Raw genomic sequence first — 22,771 nt, forward strand, 5'->3', positions numbered from 1 at the left:
CGCGGCCTTAATCGCTAGCGACAGCATCAACTCTAATGCAGTTAGTGGGAAGAGACTGATCCTCTCGGGCGTTCTCGTGTCCGTTCGGCTCAGCGTTGCTTCGAGCAATTATTAGGGTTGACACAACTTGACGTTCCTTTGCGTGCACAACCACAGATAAGATAAATGCTTGATACTGACAACCCTAAATAGGCGAAAAGGATAGTGCCATACATTAGAAAGGGACATCATGATTCTTCCTTGAACTGCTATGGGTCGAAGTGGCCCCCGAAAATTAGAAGATTAGATTAGGTTAGATACTGTTCTAAAATGGCGGCTGCGGCAGCCTCGATTCGTCAATGTCGCTAGCTGATTAGCCATCGGCTGCAAATACAATTAAAGTACTAACCAAGCTGGCACGCTAAACAATCCAAACAGACCCGATTACTGCGCCGCTACTGATTACACGGTGTATATTTCACATGCCTTGTATTGTGTGCGTCTAGAGGGAACGTAAAGCCACCTGTCTAGCTTAGCGGGTAGTGAATCTGCCTATGAAGCCGATGGTCCCGGGTTCGTATCCCGGTAAGGGCATTTATTTGTATGATGAAAATATAAGTATGTACCTATTTTTTTTTACGTATGTATATCGTCGCCCATAATTATTAGGGGTATTTTAGGGCCTTTGAGTGCCACGTCGTGCAAGAATGATCTATTGTGACCAGAGATATGTCAAACGCTTCGCTTGACAGACAGATGAAATGTGCGAAAGGGAAGCCATCACGTATATGAACATGCCATGAGTGCGAAAGAGGCAGACTACATATGAGAAAACGTGACCATTTTTGAGTTAGAAGTCGGCCGGTTATATTATAATAACTGATTAAGTAAAAACAACATAATATTACATAATTTTAAACGTCAATCATATTATCGTCGACAACCCTAGTTCGCTGTCGTGTGTCATTTGACGTCATCGCACCAAGAATGCTAGAAAAAGTACGATCACTGAATTTATATCCCTATAAATCCTATAATTTTAAAATACAATTTAATTTCGGAATTTCGAAGAAACCTTTGGAGCAAATTGGTCACATTTCACGGTACCTAATAATGAAAATTAAATTTACAAACTAATTAGAAATGTAAGCATCAACCTTCGCAGAAGGTACAAATTTCAATAACGAAATTACACCCAAAAACAAGAAGATTAAACGTATTATACATAAAACAAAGCCTGACACGGCATGTTCGCTAATTACTTAAACAACCTCCAATCTTACTTCCACGGCTTATTGAAAAATAAACATTATTCTGTAAGAAACAAGGTTGCTTTTATAAAGACACGTTTAAGTAGGTAGGAGGTTGTAGGGTAAATTAGGCTAAGTTTTTCAATTTCCTCGGGAAATTGTCTTTTAAGTTGAAGCTAATGGCTTTTGTACTGGCTGCGTTGCTACCAGAGGTAGACTCGTTGGTGTAGTCTAGAATTTCTGAAAAGAGCAAAGCGGGCTTTTATTGCCGAAAAACGTTTTTAAAACCCATAGACGGGTGGTCGGATCAAAAACCAGATGTAACGAAAAGTGTTATGGCGCGGTGGCTTATATCTCTGTAACTATAATACCTATATATATGGTTTTGATTTCTAGAGGAAAGTAGCCATTACTCGGAATTGATTTGCAGTTGAAGTAGCGCGCTTATTTTGCGCTACCAACGACGGATTTGGAGCTAAAATGACCCCTATTTGCAGTTTCCAGTCCGCAGCCTCAAACTTTATACCTTGCTTTTTTACTTTATACCTTAATTTGTTACTCTATATCTTGCTTTTTATACTTTATAGCCTGCTTTTTTTACTTTATACCTTACTTTTTTACTTTATACCTTACTTTTTTTACTTTATACCTTACTTTTTTACCGTATACCTTACTTTTTTTACTTTGTACCTTACTTTTTTTACTTTATACCTTGCCTTTTTTTACTTTATACCTTACTTATTTTATTTTCCCTTGCCTTTTCTAATTGGCTCGGGATTAGCAATGTGCAAGTTGCAAAACATTCTCAAAATTTCTGGAAATTTTCATGAGAAAATGCTCATCCAAGTTTCCACTTATAAAATTCCCGTTCGTATAAGGGATTTATTCAATTACCTTAACTAAACTGAGGGCTTACCGCGATCCACGTTCGACGTGTTGCCTCCCGGTCATACTTACTTACGAATTTACAAGTGCGACAGAGAGGCAACACGTCGAACGTGGTTCGCGGTAGGACCTCTGTTGACCACTGTTTCATTTAACATTTACGTCACTATGGCGTCAATTTCAAGCGTCATAGATAATGTCTGACGACCGGTTTGGCCTAGTGGGTAGTGACCCTGCCTATGAAGCCGATGGTCCCGGGTTCAAATCCTGGTAATTCGTGTGATGAGCATGGATATTTGTTCCTGAGTAATGGGTGTTTTCTATGTATTTATGTATTTATAAATATTTATATATTATACTATCGTTGTCTAAGTACCCTCAACACAAGCCTTATTGAGGTTACTGTGGGACTTGGTCAATTTGTGTAATGTGTGTTTTTGTGTATAAAAAAAAATCGAAACTAACTGTAGGCAATAAGAATGCAGCAAAAAATATCAAGACACTATATATTGGCACATTGCTACTGAATAATAAATAACGGACTCAGCGAAGAATCTCGACCAACACCTTGAGAGACTCGCTCAGTGGTTGGATCAAGGGTCAGATGCAGAAGGCGGTGATCTTGGACACGGAGCGGATAGTCCGACGGTTCCTCTTTCTGCGGCCCTGACCAACGGTGTTTTTATATTTTACTTTTATATTCATATTGTAAAAAACCTAAACAAAGACCCAAAATAAATAAAGGAATATAAATAAAACGACAACAATGTGTTCAATATACAGGAAAGTGTTTATTCAAACAGTGTTACAATATAAAATATCAAACGGTCCGCCGGGCCCATCGCTAAATACGTAAGTACAGAATAAAATATATGTGCGGGGAGCCATGGGCCGAGCGGACACACAAACGCACTTGTGCACGTAAATGTACTTTGCTCCAGAATTTGTTCCAAAATTCGAAAATTGGTGATTTAAAGTCATCATCTACATTTAAAGGTTTCGGTGTAATTTGAAAGTATGAATAAATATAGCGGAATTACCCAGTGTGGAGCAAAGTAGGCATTTAATGGTAGCTATTGGTTAGTGGGGAACGGATTTTTGCAAACGGCACACTGGTAATCGAAAAAAGACAGTTAATGCTCGTTTTTTACGTTGATTAGCATTGAACTATTATTACTACGTAAAACCGGCAAAGATGACCAGTACCCCTAGTGTAACTTTGATCGACATCATAACGTGACGAACGCGTTTGCGTTAAGTCTCATTTTGTATAGGATTTTGAGGTTCCAAAACGTCCCGCTTGGCGCGCTCTTCCTAAATCCAATACAAAATGAGACTAAACGCAAACGCGTACGTCAAGTTTCAAAATCGAATTTAGTTACACTAGGGGTACAGTATTTTGATTTTGCGCCATGAGTTGTTGTTTTGACACAAACCATAGAAGCGGAGCGTGAATCTCACGACTTAAACGCTTAAGCGCCTTGAATTTTACGGCGCTTACGACATTTTGGTCGCGTGGTTCAGGTTTCGATTGCGATTTCATGGTTTGGTATGACTTCTCTAAAGTAATAATACCTCAATGTTGATTAGGTATTTAAATTTATTAATACGAAATACATTTCTGCAAATTAATTTTCTGTTCTACATAGAAACAAGAAAGTAAAGAATAAGTGAATTCTTCCACTTTTCCTTTATTTCTCTGTAAATAATTAAATATTACGATCCCCGTTAATTAAATGTAAACATTGGATCCGCTTCGCAGAATCAACGTCTATGTTAAGCCAAGTTGGACTTTAGGTCGACAGCGGAAGATTCAAATTTGAATGTAGTAAAATTAGACCGTACAGAGTGAACGAATAATAGTAGTTGAACCTGTAAGATTGAATAAAAAAAGTAGTGTGTTCGGCGAAAATTTTTAGAATTGATGTTGAATTTTAAGAGTTTTTAAATACAACAACATAAAATATGAAATATCGTAACACACACTACTTTTTTTGTAAATTAAAAATCATTGACAATGATAGATATTTTTCACAATGCGTTTGTGTCAAAAAATATTTAAAAACAAACACTTAATAACGCTACACGATAAAGTTTCAAAAATTGTTCAGTCATAATTTCTAAGAAATAGTTTTTCCACAGTATATTATATAATAATAATATATTTATTCTCATTAATATAAGTTTCACAGCTCAATTTCGAGTGGCTCTCGTACGTCGTGGCTGGTTATTGTCTTCAGACAAAATTTGATTAAAAAAAATAGTGGTTCCAGAATATATACTTACTGAGAAGTCTTTACTACTCACACACATTTATTATTATATTTATTATATTAAGGTTCGTTTCACAATGTCTCAGTAAAGTTCTGAATAAGCTACTTGCCACTTATCTGTCGAATAAAGTCATCGTTGACGTTTCACAATCTTCAAATAAGCTTAACTGGTAGATAAAGTGCTGTTTTCAGGAAGTTTTGCAGCAGACATGCTAAGCTAACTTTGCTGACTGTACATACCAATTAATAAATAATCGAAAATGTAATGAAAACGCCTGTTTATATATATTTAGTTCAACAGTCGGCTTTTCTCTGCAAGGATATAATCTGGAGTGATTTAAAACAATTGAATTTCCATATGTTGGCATTTAAATTATCTTCACAATTTATTTTGTTAAAAAAAATTGAATAATTGTAGTTATTAGATCTAAGTAAAAGAGTAATCCAACTCTTATTAACCGGAGTCACTTCAACGGGGTAACTTTGGATAATGAAAATATTGTGTTGCTGTTTCTCCGTACAAACGTAGTCCCCATTTGCCTCTGGATATTGACACTATGGAAAATATTTTTACATTATTTGATGCATATTAACTATAGCTATGCCCTTATTTGAGACTTTTTCGATTTTATGATTATTGTAAAAATTAGGAGCGAATAACAGATTTCATACTAATTTTTAAATACTGCTATCTCTTATAATAATTAAAAATTCGAAAAAGCTAACGTAGGGTCATAGCTGTAGTTGATATACAACAAATTGTCTCAAAATATTTTCAATAATGTTAATATACAGAGAGGAAAATGAGAACTATTTTTGTATGAAAAGGCGATTTGGCATGGAACCTCCACTTTCGTCTTAAGCGATCGCTCGCTTAACTTGTGTCGATTCAAGTGAACTTTCTTTGATACCTTTCTGTAGCTGAATTGCCACAATTTGTGTTAAATCTATTGTGTTATTTTATATTGTGTCGTAGTTAATCATAAATTGGCAAACAGTGCTTGGGAAGCATTAATTTGATCAGACGGCAGAAATAAGAGACTTATTTTAGTTACCTATAATATCTATATTATAGGGAACGCCGTCTATAAGGGAAGAACGTCTACAAGCTCTTTCGTCGCTTTTAACTCTCGCGCTCTCCTTACAGAAGGTCGGTAGAGAAAGAGTGAAGCTATTTCTTTCTTACAGTGTCAAATACTATAGTTCTTGCCATATGACGGTCTTTCCAGCAATTCATTTTATCCGATGTTCTCTAAATTGACCTTAATAAAATATATACAAAAAAATCCATAATTCAACTATGCAATTTTATGGCTTCTCTACACGATGGCTCAGCGCTTTAGCGTTTAGAGCACGCACTGGGTCACGTGTAGATGCGTACGCACCGTCGCTGGCCCACTACCTTTGATGGGCGGACGAAAAACACCGTGGCCATCCTATCTTCAACCCGCCGCGCCATAAGCCATCCGACACCACTACCCTCTCTACACGCTGGCCTATCTTAGTGGGCCAGTATGATGGGCCATCGTATTGAGGAGCCATTAGGTCAATTAATAGAACAAAGTAACTTATTGTTTATTTGCATTCCATTTGAGTACATAAAAATAACACATTAAAATCAAAATATCATCAAATGTTTACTGCCGTCCGTACCAAACATTTCGTACTTTATTACTATTCGAATGCAACCCAAGTACTTATTAAAGTTCATCAGCATTATTTGGAGTATTGCGATGCTAATACAATTTTGTAACTTTAGCTTCACTTATTTTCAAAAGAAGTACCTAGTGCAAAGAAGTAACTTTCATATTAAGTCAAATTTATCGACTTTGCGTATTTTCATGTGGTTTACATGTCATGGTCTTAGATGCAAATTTTAACTGTTACGTTCACTCAAATCGGCCAATTAACTCAAAATGGATTAAATCAGCTCACATTGGTGCATTAAAATCCTTTAAAGTCTAGTTGCCCCCATTTTAAAAGTCACCCCTTTGACAGTTTCTAGAAACTACTCTCGACGCCAATTTTACATGAACTATCACGAGTGCATTAATACGTTAAAAAAAAAAAAACAAATTTATTTTCATAAAACTTTGGCACAGATCAACACGAGTACGAGATAAAGATTAAAACTATGAAAATTATTCACTTACTAAATATATAAACACTAAAGTGAGGACATTGTTTCATAGTTTCAGTTATAGTTTTCCAAGTTTTAATTTTAGAGTAACGTATTAATCGTTTTTTAATCAATATAAGGTAAATGTGGTGAAAACCGTCTATAAGGGAACGTCGTCTACCAGTTCTTCCGTCGCTTTTAATTTTGCGTTTTTTCACATACACTACTTAAGTCAGAAGGAGTGAATCTTTCTTTCTGTCTGAGCAAAATACGTATCGGAAGACGAGAGTGTTTGGCATATGACGATCCTACCTGCAATCAATTTTATATGCCGGTCTTTTCCACATTAACCTTAGAAATAATATAAGTAAATATAAAATATATACTATAAAAACTTAATTAACCCATTCAGTGCTGCTGCTGATATCGCGTTTTCAGTATTGATTGACTTAAGATAGTATAATATGCGTCAAAACATGTTTTACAAAAAATACTAAACTTGATTATACTTAGCTAAGTGACAACTTATTTATAAAATAACTCTAAATAATAATAACATATTGATAGAGCAAATTTGACATAACATTGTTGAAATTCTAAATTTGCAGTTACCATGATCCAAGTATTTTTTATATATGTAGTTACAATAGCCACCAAAACAAACTTTTCGTAACTGAAGTCGAAAAGCCACTAAGTTCATTGAATATAACAGTAATTAATATGTCACATTTATGACCATTGTACAAAAACACTCAGCAATATAACACTACTGAATAGGTATATATGAAGGGAAGATTCGCCATTTAAGAAGACTACCAGAAACTATAGAAAATCATAACCAATTTAATACCAGCTTACTTTAACTTCAGCTTCCCAAAACCCTTTCAGATGTGGCGTTAGAGTAAGGATTTGATCCTGACAGCTACCTATTCGTATCTCACTGCCAAGGAATAAAACGATAATATCTTTACCACGAGTTTGACACTGACATATTCGCTAGCGACTGCGTAAATTAACTTACAATGCATCTCACTTTTACATTGGTGCAAGCGAGCACTGCGTATGAGTTGACGCAGTCGCTAGTGTTTAAGGCCGCCTAAAACTCATATTGCTATACTGACAAAATGGTTATAGGGTAGATGCGCTTTCAAGGGCTCGGAAATCGTTTAATTTTTCAAAACGTTTGCTTACGTGCATTCATCCGGGAATGAAAAGGATCTTGTTTCCGTTTGCGGAAACCTGAACCTTACCTTTAAATAATTGTTTTATTGAGATACTAGTTTATGCCTAATGCCAAATTGGTTAGTCTTTCGTTTTTGAGGAATGACATTAATCAGTTAAACTGAAAATAATGGAGACATAACGAAGTATCTCTTTCACGTATGAAGACGAGATTAACCGAGAATCTCCAAGAGCCGAGAGTTACCGGTATTATTATACGGTTTAAATGAACGAAGTAATATAACGGTTATCAAACGATATTATTAGGTTTTTCAATACCGGTTTCATGCCTTGGCGCTTTCCCTAGAATATAAGAAGACGGATACTATGCATTGCTACCGTATATCCATTGGTTAAAGTTTAATTTACACACGATTCCAACCTTTCTGTCGAAACTTGACAGCTTTAGACGCTATTATCCCAATTGACGCTATTACCCCATTGCACAAAAAAACATTAGTTTGGATTTTCTTCCTTACTCTAACGCTCGCTCGGGTGAGTAGCTAATTTAACTTCATTTTTAAATATCGTTTAAATTTTATTTGCTACCTACCCTTATATCGAACCTTTCGTTTCTTACCCACAGTTTTTATTTGAATGAAACATTGGTTGACCCGAATTTTAATTTAGTTTTTATTTTAATTTACTTTGGGACTGGCAATTTTGACAAATGAGACAGCGTTTTTGGTTTATCTGACAACTTTGGAAATTGTCAGTCAAAAAATTATGAGAATGGAAATAAAATGTAGGTAGTAAGGTTTCTGTAAAAATACTATCTTGCTAAGTGTGCGTAAATAACCACCAGGGTCCTATTTCTCGAATGATATTAGACTAATATTATTAGTCCAAGTCATATGGGTTACCATGGCAACACTAATACCGTTCGAGAAATGGGCCCCTGCTGAAATAAAAAATATTTCTGAATTAATTCATTTCAATTTTAATATTTACAATATCTAAGTTGCCAAGCCCCAATATATTTATTTTAAACTATCTACCATAGGTTCTTCCGTCATCAACAAAAAATGGAAGACCTTATTATATTTAACACAAGAAACTGAGCAAAGGTAATATATTAATATTACATATATATTTGGTGATATGTAGATACGAGGGGCCGTGATAGACACAGGCGCATAGATATCGAGGCAACTTTAACGCATTTTGAAACAAATTATATAAAAAAATACCTATAGTTATTGGCAATAGTAACATAGTAACAGTATATATTAATTGACCACTCCTAACAAATCAGAGAGAAAAATGCCAATATTAGTCTTATTGTTAAGAGCGGCCACTTACTATGTAGTGGCCAATATCTATAACAGTCACGCTAGTCTGTTTTTGTTTTTACTGTGTAGCCCATAGAAACATAGAAAGCTCATTTGTTTCTTGAAAATGTGTAATGTGTGTGTGTGTATGTGTAATGTGTTGTTTGTTGTAAATGTGTAAATGTGTGAACTTCATAGTTTAATAAATACAGACTATTTGTGACAATTCAAATCAAAAGGGACCTTATGGCGGTCGGCGCTTAAGCGTTAGCGTCGCGCCAATACTAATGCGACGTAAGCGCCGACCGCCATAAGGTCCCTTTTGATTTTGATTGTCACATTTTATTTATTTTTAATATTAAAGAATCTTTATGGTATACGTTCTGGACTCACATTCCAAAAGCAAAAACTGACATTCGTTCGTAATGATGGAGATTTGAACCTTGTTTTTCTCGTAAAATACTTATGTTCGGTATTTAGTTCTCTGTTTTAATTATTCTTATTTGTCCTGTTGTCTTGTTTATTTAAATCCTCGCATCTATACGCCCTTGGCCCTTACACAAAGGTGACATTGTCATGTGCTAGACGACAAGGGATAGAAGTTCCTTGCAAAAGTGATTAGGTAGTGATAAATTGTCCTGACAACTATTATTGTAGTCATGACAATTTTGACAACTGTCAAGTTTGTCAAAAGGCCGTGTCTTCTGGAAACAGTGCGCACGGAAGAGAACAACTATCATGCATCTACAACACTGATTACATATATCTAACGGTTATGTTATATACTGAATATTCTAGCCCGGTTAAATATAAAGAAAAAGCCACATTTGACCAACCCTTTGTCGGCCTCGTGACAATTATTGAGACATTTTAAATATTCTATTACAGTTTTATTTAAAAAAAGGTTTTATGAATTTTGTGAAAAAGAGGCAGTTTTTTCAACTTTTTTTTATGGTACTGTGAGATTAATATCCTTGAAAATAAATCTACGAATAAATAATATTCGGTTTTGTAATTATTTGTATTTTATAACTGTTTGTAAAGAGTAGTGTTCATGATCTAGGATTTCGTTTTTGTAATATGTTTTATAATTTTTCATCGGATATCAAAAAATCGAATCATGAAAGTAAAATGTAATCTATTTATTAAAAACGATTTAAAAATTTTACGAATATATATTCGTTACTTTCGCTTCAATTTAAAGTTTAACACAAAGCCTAGTAGACATTCCGCGACAATGACGCCACCTGGGGTATAAGACGTGTTAGATATTGACAGTTGACAGATGATAAATACTCAAAAAATTTGGATGTGGTTAAGCGAAAAGAAAGAATCCTCTGACATTTTCCATTTAAATGACTTTTCTTTTTCCAAAAGTTCCAATTCTATTGACAGAATGTCGAAAGGATCCTTTTCCCTAAATTTTATTTGGGCCCACGAAAATTCACACTCCACACCGAGTAATATAACTTTTAGTTCCCTCTAGGGCAAGCTGATTTTGTACAGTCGCCATCATATATATCGGAGCTGCCAACATGCTCTTAAAATCTGAACACGCACTCTTAACGCCTAGTGCCCGTGCCGATCGCCCTGATAGATCCGCTAGCTAGCGCGGTTGCACGGAGTCGGTGAACGGGTTAGCAAAAACTAGTATGAGCGTTGCGTACTGGCGCGGACGCGTGCTGTACCTACAATGGCATCCGCGTGCGTTCGCCCGCTCCATGCACCCGCGCCGGTTAGCGGACGCCCTACCAGTACCAGTGGCACATTTCTATTCTATCAATATCAGCCGATAATTCCGTCAAAACGGCCGTTTGAACGCAAACTGCCCGAAATGCTGGAAGTGAGGTTCTAAGGTAAACAATTCAAAATGGATAATTGTTAATTAACAGAGGGAATCAATTTCGCGCGGATTGCTTAATTGCTATCGCCATCGGGTTTGTTTACCCAGTTTTATAGAAGGACGTATGCGCCGTGGAAGCCACAGATGTTAAATACTACCCGTCAAATATCGCAGTGCGATCGAAACAGGAATTAGGTATGTCAAAAACTACACGACTGTTCAAATATCTCAAGGTGCAGTGAATTCAGGTCGTTTTCCGAACGCAGCTCGTTAAGTACTGAGGGCCTGCCGCGAACGACGTTTGACGTGTGACGCACTTGTAACTTCGCACTTAAATGTGACAGGGAGGCAACATGTCGAACGTGGTTCGCGGTAGGCCCTCTGAGCGGAGAGACGTGCGTGCCTGGGATCGTGGATATCATTGTTATTGTTATTTTTAAGAAGAAAAATAATTGATAAGTTTTAGCGATGTAACGGTATGTTATATACCTCTACTTTTTATCTTATTTATTTATTTACTTTTAATCTTTATTCTAATAAATGAGAAGTCACTATGACAATACAAAAATACAACGAAATTCCGGCCTCTGTCTACTATAATCAATTTTCTTCGAGGCTTTTTTTAAATATTTTATTTTACTCAATATCGTGCGCTATTCATTCATTCATTCAATACAGTTTTTGCGATTAGTTTGTGGTATTTATAGCTGTGTGTGTAATTCACCTCGACTATCCTGCCGATACATATATTAATAGTATATCCGTAAAGTCATAATAATCTTTCGCAATTGTTTGAAGCCGTTTGAATATTCGTTTGATATTCCAAATTTGAAATGCGGCAGATTGATATCGTGAATAATTAAGTACTGAAATTGAGGTGTAATTATAAATACTGGTATTAACTGTGGAACGATTAATTAATGGTTTGTATATGAAATTAGAAGCCAGCTAAATTAAATAGGTATTTAGTTAAAATAATGTGTACTAAGGGTAAGGGCGTCCGCTAGCTGGCGCGGTTGCACGGAACGGGTGAGCGTGTCTACCAAAATTGTATGAGCGTTGCTAACTGGCGCGGACGCGCGAGATTTTACCTACATTGGCACCCGCGTAGCAATTTAACGATAGATATTTAAAAAAAGGGGGCCGCTACGTACTGTATTTTGTATTTAAGTACGTTTTGAATACATCATAATAGTTTTTTAAGTTGCTGGATTCGTCAATCTAGGCGTCCAAAGTTAAAACGGCCGTTTTTATTTGTTTTGAGTTCATAGATCGACGAATCCAGCAACATAGAAACTAGTTTGATGTATTCAAAAGGAACTTAAATACAAAATACAGTACGTAGCGGCCCCTTTTATAAATATCTTTCGTTCAATTTAAAAAATAAAATTAATTTCCAGTGGCGCTAGTGAATACGTTGATGGGCTCTTAAACACTTTTCTTTAGGAATGACTGATTTCCGGTTCCTGAATCATCATTCAAACCTTTTCCTTGAACGATGCAAATTATTACATTGAGTGCTGGGAACCCACTCGGCAGGTTCACTTTCCTCTACAAAGCGGGAAAACGCTGGGATCGGATACGAGTGTAGCGCTACGAAAACGTTGGCAGTGAATGTGTTATGCGCAGCTCTAACGGCGCGATTCGAAGAATGTGATACGAGAACGATAAGTTGTGGTTTAGATAAGTTCTCATTTAGATATAGTTTGTTTAGTATATCGTATAATCGACAGAAGCAGCTCGATTCGGGCAACCAATGTCACTTTGACGTTAGAAATATCATAGCTAGATCTTATTGGGATCACAGCAGAATCGAAATAAATGTCAATTTTGACATGTCGATGTCGTCTAGTTATCGATTTAAAGATCTTAAACGTGTCTTAATCATTCTTCGAATTGGGCCGTAAGTTTGTTTTTGTTGAAAGCGAACTTTAAGTTCTCAATACCGGTAAACGGGGGCTATATAGACTTGCGGGAAACATTGAGCAGCGCTTGCTCGGCACGACAAATCATAGTGTGAACGGGTGAATTGTCATCCATGATGACGCGCGGAGATGTCAAATCTAACCTTTAACAACATGGTAATACGAGTCAAGGCACACGCCTTCGTGAATGAGACGATCTATATTTTACGATAACCTTTACACGGAATATCCCTGGCTAGGGATATATTTGAACTTTCGTGGGACATCTTCGTACTATTTGTCAGCTGTTTACTGTCAGGTAACCATGGGCGTAGGCGGGTACAGCTCAAATTTTACATACAATGCCCCTCTCTGGCGTCTTACCCCCCCTCCCTAGGGCCTTTGACGATGTCGACTTGCCCCCCCTGTGCCTCATAGCCACCAGGGTGGCACCAAAGCATGCCTAGCCAAGATGGCAATGGTTAATAGAAAATGCCATACGTATCTTAAATAAATGGAAATAGTCGCGAGACTTTTCGTGGTACCCCGCCGATACGTTTTTTCTTTAAGTTTGGAGTGTTCATGTACGATTTTCATCATGGCTAAGCCCCCAGTTCTTCTAGAGACAAACGGCCCGATTCGAAGAAGATACGATAACGATAAGTTCTGGTTTTGATAGTTCTCATTTAGATATCGTTTGTATGTCGTATAATTGACAGAAGCAGCACGATTCGGGCAATCAATGTCACTTTGAAGTTAGAAATATCGTAGATAGATCTTGTCGATTTTGACATATCGTTTAGTTATTGATCTTTTAAAGATCTTAAACGTGTCTTAATCATTCTTCGAATCGCAGCGAAAGATGTACTCGGCGTAAAAGTGGTTATTACAATCTGGCTATAACTATGTTTGGTCTATTGTTGGGTTTTAGAACTGTCAGCTGTGCGGGAGGCCTAGAGGCCTACAAATTTTCGGAATAAAATAAGTGAATAATCTTACTAACGGTGTTTTTTAGACACAATTTTTTGTAGTCTTAGAGTTTCTGTTTCTCGGGAGGCATGTAGACCTACGCTTACTTGGTGTAAAAGTGATCATACAAACTATCAGAAATTGTGATAAAGCTATTGTTGCAGTTCTTGGGTTGTTGAGAGGCCTAGAGGCCTACACAAATCCGGTGTAAAAATAATTAAATAATCTGAGAGAAATGTTTTTTTAGAGCTATTGTTGCATCTGAAGTTGTTTGCTTGGGAGGCCTAGAGGCCTACACGTACTCGGTGTAGAAGGCGTTGCTGGTGCAGTTGCCGTTGTCGTTGGGCGAGTCGGGGTGTTCCTCGGGTTCCGCGCCGTTTGTGCGGAGCTCGTCGCGGACCTGGTAACACAGTTCCGAGTTAAATAAATGTATTTGATAAAATAAATGAGTTTTCCATTAGAGCAGGGGTTTCCAAACTTTTTTACTCGAAGGCCATTTTGCACCGCAAACACTAACGTTTAGTTGCTGTTAAGAACGGTTCTACTCTCAATGAATGCCGAACCCCTGGAGTCTGGGATCCATTTGGCAACCTCCCGCGGGCCGTAACGTGGGCTGTCGTATAGGGTGTCCGCGGGCCGGATTGTAACGTCTCGCGGGCCGGGGTTTGAAGACCCCTGCATTAGAGAGTAAATATCAAATGATATTTCTTACATAAGTTCCGAAAAACTCATTAGTTCGAGCCGGGGTTTGAACCCGCGACCTCCGTGTTGCAAGTCCCACGCTCTTAAGGGGCCCACTAATTTTCTCCAGGAGCCAAGTGGTTTTAGGTTTGTCTTCACAAAGAGCGATTAGGACCAAATACGCTTACCTTCTCAACCTGGCGCATGACCCTCAGCATGTTAAGGCCGGCCAGGTTCTTCAGTTCCTGGACACTCCACTGCCCGCTGCGCAGCAGTTCCGCGAACAGCTCCGGGTACTTCGACACGTCTTCGAGGCCTCGGGGGACCCTGGGGACAAAGACCGGTTAAGCAAGTATGTAATATACCCCTAACTACTTTGACGACCGGTTTGGCCTAGTGGGTAGTGACCCTGCCTACGAAGCTGATGGCCCCGGGTTCAAATCCTGGTAAGGGCATGTATTCGTGTGATGAGCGTGGATATTTGTTCCCGAGTCATGGGTGTTTTCTATGTATTTAAGTATTTATATATTATATATATCGTTGTCTAAGTACCCTCAACACAAGCCTTATTGAGCTTACTGTGGAACTTAGTCAATTTGTGTAATAATGTCCTATAATATTTATTTATTATTATTTAACTAGGTTAAAAAGGGCGCACCGTACTAGTGAAGGATTGACTGTGAAATGAAACAACAAGTCACAAACAAAGCCAATATATTTTATTTTTCTTACAACATGAAACCAGAGTCGACCGGACACACCTATCCCTTATATACAATCCCAATAAAAAAAATCATTAGCGCGATGTAGAAATTGCCGCTCCCGATACAGCGCCATCTCACGTAATATTTGGTTAAAATCTTTGTATGAATGTTACTCTATGGAAGTACGGACGCGAACAGCAAGAACGGTGCCCAGCCTAAGCGTTTTCACATTGTCCGATGGCGGCCGATCGTAATATCTGCCCGATCGTAAAGCTCTGTGTAAAGTTTTGACGGTGGTCAAATTAAACCAATAGATAGGTACAATAGGTTTCAGATGCCCGAAGGACAAACTGTACAGAAATAGAAGCCCCGTCGACTCAGGGAACGAGACAATGATCTTCACGTTTCACGATATGCCTAGATTTCATGATCTGGCGGATATTACGATTGATCGTCGACATATATATGTTAAACATCATGCGTGGCATTACAACATTGTACAATCTGCGCACAGTACAGTTCAGTAGCTCACAATATGGCGACACGTGTAAACGTTTAAAAGAACACAGTTTCATGTTACTTATAGTTTGCTTATCCACTGGTTTGCTTAGCACATTCTCACAAACAAAAAAGATGCAAAACTCAATAACAATGAACGAGCCAGGTTTGATAACAAAAATAAGTCCAATAATCCAAAAATGCCATAATCAAATAACGGCAGCTTCCAAAGCCTTCGCGATCGCTTAGACGTAAAAAAAACTAGATAAATTGATCCTCACTGAGTAATTAAAAATGGAAGCACGCTCGGACGCCCATTCATGTCGTTGGACTAACAGCAACTATTAGGTGACCATAAGTGAATCCTATGTCCATGGAATAAGGCTTATGATTAGTTAGTTAAGCCTTTATAAGGCAGAACATATATTGTACTTTATTTCATGGTGATAGAGGTCAACTTTGTATAATTTCTGACATGTTGTTCCTATAAAGGGTTCGGAGTTGTCCGCTTGACTCCGATTGGTGTCTGGAGTTTCGGTGCGATTTTGAATTTGGAGTTCTATTTGCAAATTGGAAACGGCTTTAGGAGCTCAGCTTTGTTCGTTTACTTTTTTGCAGGGATGTAACTTTGTGTACGGGTGTAGTCAGACCAAATTAACTCTGCATTCTATTTTTTACTGCAGGTTTTTGCGATTTCAAAGAAGTTTGAGATATTAATTTCGTAATGCGTTTTAACTTACACTAGCTACTAAAACATGATAAGCACAGAATAGGCCTCAATATTTAGCCCTTGACTTTTTTATTTTTATTATTTATAGCCTGGAGTATGCAAAGATACAACTACATATGTTACCGCCCCTGCTCTTTTTCTTAGAATGTCCTCATTAATGTCAAATTTCTATGAAAATATGACGTTTATAATTAATTAATCACACTCCCTCACATTGTCACAATAGGTGCAAGGTTAACGGACTACAACACCGCAAATAACCTGTCACTGTGTGCGTGCGTGCGTGCGTGTGTGTGTGTGTGCGTGTGTGTGTGCGTGTGCGTGTACGCGTGTGTGTGTGTGTGTGTGTGCGCGTGCGTGTGTGTGTGTGTGTGTGTGTGTGCGTGCGTGCGTGTGTGTGTGCGTGCGTGCGTGTGTGTGTGTGGTCCTGGGTTCAAATTCTGGTAAGGGCATTTTTTTATGATGAGTATAGATATTTGTTCTTGAGTTATAGGTGTTCTCTATGTATTTAATTTATATAATAATATTATATATGTCGTTATCTAAGTACCCCCAACAGGATCTTTATTGAGCTTACTGCGGGACTTGAAGAATGTCCTACAATATACACGGTGTAACATGAGGAGACCGAAAGATTTTGACAGTGTATTACTGATCACATTTAGAGACTAAAATGTCATATAAACTTTTCTGGTTTTCACCTAGTTACAGAGTTAATAGCAATAAAAAAAAATCATCTTTTGATAGTAACTTAGTGCAAAACGACTTTTTGATGGCGATGATGGCATTATTGAGCGTAGTCTAAATATTCTTATTGATAGATGTCAAAAAGTTTTTGCAAAAACTAGGTTTTACAGAAAAAAATCGTAAAAATTCATTTTCAGTGGCAGTTTTACCATTAACTTTTTATGTACACGTAAAAATTTAATCAAATATTTAAAAAAACAAACATATGTTTTTGGCGAAATTTACTTAAACTCATATAACATTTTTTCGTGGTTAAAATCTTTCGGTTTCCTCATGTTACACCGTGTTTATATTTTTATTTTATTTTTTTATGACCGCCTTCCCTAAATTATATATCTCATCTTCTCCACATCGGTTACTGGTTACTGAACCCGAAAACCGGAATTTTATAAGCTTCCCAGTACAAATAAAACCTAAAAGTCCTCACACAATCGATAAACTCGGAAGCGAATACATTAAACTCGCTCAAAACCCACAACGGAAACCTAAAACAGTAAAAACCTAAAAAAAATACCGAAACCGCGAACTCCTAAAAGCGTTTTTCAACTTTTTAATCTGCGCTCGATAAGTCGGAGGAAAGCTCGTTTTGGTATTAAGGACCCTTGGGTTCTTCTCTCTCTCTCACTGAGCGTGAGAGCGAGATGGCTTGTGCGTGCCATCGCGGATATCATGTTTTCGAATTTTAAATTAAAAAGAGTTAACCAAAACTACTTAATTGATGTGTTCTATCAATAAAAAAGTTGTGTATTTTTAAAAGCAATTTTCATATGTTTAGCTTTTGTGCAAAAATTGTTACAAAATTAGGTCCGTTTAAACCTATGTTCGTGTTTTTTTTTCATCGAGGGATATCAAGAAATCAGAAATGTAAATATTTATTTTCCTTTTTTATTGTGGTACCACATTACAATCCATAAATTATAAAAAGATTTTACAAAAAAAAAGTAAACCGACTTCAAAAAGGATAAAATCCTTTTTAAGTATATGCGTTACCAACTGATATGTTTGAAGTCGGTGCCAAGCCAAATAGTAACGATACCGGTTAAATAAAAAAATTGCCACAACCGAATACATAACCTCCTCCTTCTATGAAATTTAAGCCGGTCAAAAATCAAACGATGATCATTGATCAACTCTGATCAACGTGGGACTCGAATACATCTTTGGATTGCCGGTCCGGGAGTTATCAGTTATCAGACATCTGTATGTACAATTCGAAAAATCAGGTTTTCAAATGGATGAAGTTACTAAAGATAGACCTCAAGATTGTTAATAAAATTGTTGGCAGCCGTATTGTGATTGCGATACGATTTTTCAAAAAACCGCTGGCTGTACCTACTGCACCTTAAGACTTACCGGCAAGCTCGGCTGAATTTCACCTTCCCATACAAACGGAGTTTAGTTCTCATTCTAAAACTACGTGTTGAACTGTTATGAAATTTTGCACATACAATGACATGAGGTATATCTAGGACTGAAATTAGTTTAACGCTCCACTTTATAAAACAAACGACATAGAGCAAAAGCAATTTTTGTATGAAAAATTATATATTTTTAAGTATGGGTTCTGAGGCTACATAAACTAATTTAATAAGTTTTCTTCTTCTTCCTCGCGTTGTCCCGGCATTTTGCCACGGCTCATGGGAGCCTGGGGTCCGCTTGACAACTAATCCCAAGATTTGGCGTAGGCACTAATTTTTACGAAAGCGACTGCCATCTGCCCTTCCAACCCAGAGGGTAAACTAGGCCTTGTTGGGATTAGTCCGGTTTCCTCACGATGTTTTCCTTCACCGAAAAGCGGCTGGTAAATATCAAATGATATTTCGTACATAAGTTCCGAAAAACTCATTGGTACGAGCCGGGGTTTGAACCCGCGACCTCCGGATTGCAAGTCGCACGCTCTTACCGCTAGGCCACCAGCGCTTCTTGTTTTATACTAATTTGTTATTTTACTTATTAAACTAATTTAATAAGTAAAATAACAATATACATAATGGATATACACAGATGATTACTATAACTAGCTTATATCTAAAATAGGCCCTTGAGGCATTGTACCAAGGATGCTGGTGGCATTTCCTCGTTGTATCGCAATACTGATACGTAGTGCGAGGAAGCCGCCAGCTCTTCGGTCACCAGGTACGTCAACCAGGCGATTCGCGTTTTCTCCAAAAAACTTGTGCGCGGGGACTCATGGACCTAAAGTTTCAACGCCAAATGGTACAAAATGGTACTCTCTACCGATGCTCTTATATTTACTACGTTTCAAAAGTAAAATAAATAATAAATATATATTTTAGGGTACATTCTTTCACAAATTGACTAAGTCCCACGGCAATAAGAACGCTTGTGTTGTGGGTACTCAGACGATATATATGATATACAGATACTTAAATACATAGAAAACATCCATGACTCAACCCTAGATATATACCGTATCCTATTGTAAGTACAAAGTTTCAGAGCAATCGAGCTAGTATATCTAAAACATGATCTTTGGCACGACTGATTTTACTCCACAATTGCAATTAGTGTAAATACCAACTCTTATTTTTTAGATTAGTAGAGATATCATCCACAGCGCAGGCTTCGTCAAAAGCATAGATACAAAACAGAATCCGCAACAAACTTCGTCCAATCTACATAAGTGAAAATCCGCCACAGGCTTCGTCATTAATGTAGGTACAACATAAAATCCGCAACAAGCTTTGTCCAAAAACCTAAAACTACCTACGATTCCCCGTTAATCCCCGAGACGACACGTACCCGGCGCAAAAGTTCCAAATATATCTAGCTAGTCGTTTTGAAATGAGAGCGGAACTACGTTTGTATGGAGAACAGAGTTCGCTGCGGGCCCTTAAACTATGCTGTATTTTCATGTTTGCAACCATTTTGCAACATGTTTTGCAAATACACATTCAGCTAGAAACTGTAACTGTATTTGGTTCGCTCAGTTCGCTCGCCGAAAGTTTTGCACCAATGCATGACAATTCCACCTTACATTGGGACATTTACGTGATTTCAGTCGTGTATTTCGCTCGTACATGTCCGTACATGTATTGGCGCGAGCGAAACGCACCAGTCGTGTATTTGGCTCGTACATGTCCGTACATGTATTGGCGCGAGCGAAACGCACTGGCGACTGACATGATTTAGATATTATTTTGGTTGTTTGTTCCTATTGTATGATCTGTGACGATTAGTGTAAGGTCTGAGTGGACGCTCGAGTTGAGCGTGCAGCGGGGCGTGCGGCATATTAAACAAATGCAAGCGTACCTATAGAAGCGGCCTTAGTGCACGCTGCTCACATCACTTGTGAGCCCGACGCCACGCTGCACGCCCCGCCGAACGCTCCGCTTCGAGCGTCCACTCAAAGCTTACACTTATTATGGCTATACGAATATTTCATATGTCTGGCTGTTCTCCCTTACAGCTCAAATTTTTCAACGCGTCTTATGAAATTTCGTATGCAAGTACGATAGTTAAATCTTTATTACTCGATATAGTTTTTTCACGGTTTTTGAAGTGTCAGGGCCACTAGTTTAGGCACAAAAGGCTTGTGTAAGCTTTCTATATTCTCTAACTATCTACTCTATGTCTAAGTGTCTCTCACAGGTCCCGAGAGCCCGACGGTCGCTCAAAGACTCGGCGTCATAGATTACACTTCAATAGACATCGCAGACAGAGCATTTTTCGATGCTTTCATCTTTAGCTAGGCTAAGAAAAGGCAAGGTACTGTAAAAGGATACGGTCTAACTGAGGTGGGGAATGTAAACACTCCAGGTAGATTTCTGATAATATTTATATACTTCTTCAAACTAATAACAGAAATATCGACTAACGTAGATGCTTGCCTCTTTCAGAATGAATCGCCTGCAGATCTTTATTCCTTCAGCAGGGCGATAGTTCTGAATTCAAATAATCGTTGCCAGTTATCTAACACGAGACTGTGAAGGTTTCCAACCTTCACAGTACTATTCCAATGTACAGTCACGATCAGATATATTGGAGCGGCCAAGGTGCTCACAAATATCTGAACACGCCTCTATAGTGAAGCCCCCTATAAGCCGCTGCAAAATATTACAACAATAATACCAAATTACATTCAGCCAAAAGAGAGGGAGGAAACGTTTTCAAAAATGACATTTCTTACTAATAATTATTATTATACAGTTGACGATTTTTTAAATGGGTTCGATGTTTTTACCAGTTTGAAAAAAAAAATGTTTTTTTTTTTAGGTATTTATATACATTTATTACATATATTTTTTAATGTCTAGGATAGGAGTGTGTTCATGTGTGTGTGTGTGTGTGTGTGTGTGTGTGTGTGTGTGTGTGTGTGTGTGTGTGTGTGTGTGTGTGTAAGCGTGCGTGCGCTTGGGAATACACTCTTTACAGTTGGAGTAGTCGCTCCGTCTCATGTACTCGTGTACATTTATGTACCTACTATGTTAATTAACTACATTATATATTTATTAATTTAATATTGAATAGCAATAGTCCTAGTTTTGTAATTGCCATACCCGTTCCGGCTACATGAGATACTATGTCATGTATAATATACATACGGTTCATATGAGGCCAATGCCGTCATGAGATGAAGTAGGTACACATAACCGATCTTGTTGAACAATTTATGTATTCACGCAAATTTTGTTTAAACTTAACCTAAGTTTATTATAGTCAGTACCTAAAATAAAGCACAAAGTACTTATAATAATAATTGAGAGCGCACTATTCTATGTATTTAAGTATTTATAAATATTTATATATTATATATATCGTTGTCTAAGTACCCTCAACACAAGCCTTATTGAGGTTACTGTGGGACTTCGTCAATTTGTGTAATAAAGTCCTTATAATATTTATTCGCCAATAAACTGTCTAGTTTGGCGAAGCTTGTGTACCTATGTATATAGTCATAAGTATTTTATGAAATAAATTAAAAAAAAATTGTTTTACCGTCTCGTAATTAACATGGTGCAATAAAGAATGACATTAAACGAAATGACGTTAGAGTGCGTGTTCAGATATTTTTGAGCTCTTCAGCCGCTCCGCTATATCTGATGACGATTGTACTTTAAGAGCCCCTTCTCAGATTTGAGATTTCTAAGAATCCGTGCGCTCCTAGAATTAGTGCGATAAGGACAACTGCGTAAAAATCTCAGAAATCGAGGTTTCGTTCTCGACATTTTCCTTCTCCAAAACTAAACCAATCATTACGAAATTTTGGGAACGGAATGAGAAAAAAAAAATCTGTGTCTCCTTTTTTATTTTTGCGTTTATTGTTGCCGATTGCGTCTGTTTACAGCGCATTTATTTGACAGTTTTAGCGCTGTTTGAAGTAACCTAGTTCTAATAAAAACAAAAATATTTAAAAAAGCAAAACGTACAGACACAGATACTGGTAATATTGAACTCATCTAATAAAAAAAATCTAGGGCCAAAATCCAGAGAGAAAAAAATTCGAGATTTTCAACGTTTTTATGGGGCAATAAGCCCCAATATATATTTAAGTCTATATTTTAAGTCTTGCGTAGCTAAATTATAACGCTCCATCTGGCGTGAGGTAATCTGACGGTGTGTTGATTAGATTGACGTCAATCAAAGGACGTTTCGTTGAGAGAAACGTTTTATACAGTAATGGAAGGATGGTCAAAGGGAAAACATCTTTATTTTTTACAGAAATGGAACTTTTGA

At 37.4% G+C, this 22,771-nt stretch overlaps 1 protein-coding gene across 2 annotated transcripts in view; it reads right to left on the reverse strand.

Annotated features, from left to right (window-relative positions):
* Positions 1-12,688: 12,688 nt before the first annotated feature.
* The window catches only part of LOC133526623 (dipeptidase 1-like), a 314,385-nt gene continuing 304,302 nt past the window's right edge, over positions 12,689-22,771 (reverse strand). For both annotated transcript variants that reach the window (XM_061863317.1, XM_061863320.1), the window contains exons 11-12: positions 14,584-14,722; positions 12,689-14,114 (exon numbers count right to left, since the gene is read on the reverse strand). In XM_061863317.1, the coding sequence (XP_061719301.1) occupies positions 14,007-14,114; positions 14,584-14,722 (247 nt within the window). In that variant the 3' untranslated portion in view covers positions 12,689-14,006. The remainder of the gene's footprint in view (positions 14,115-14,583; positions 14,723-22,771) is intronic.

Source organism: Cydia pomonella, chromosome 1 (assembly GCF_033807575.1).
Source record: "Cydia pomonella isolate Wapato2018A chromosome 1, ilCydPomo1, whole genome shotgun sequence".
Taxonomy (NCBI): domain Eukaryota; kingdom Metazoa; phylum Arthropoda; class Insecta; order Lepidoptera; family Tortricidae; genus Cydia; species Cydia pomonella.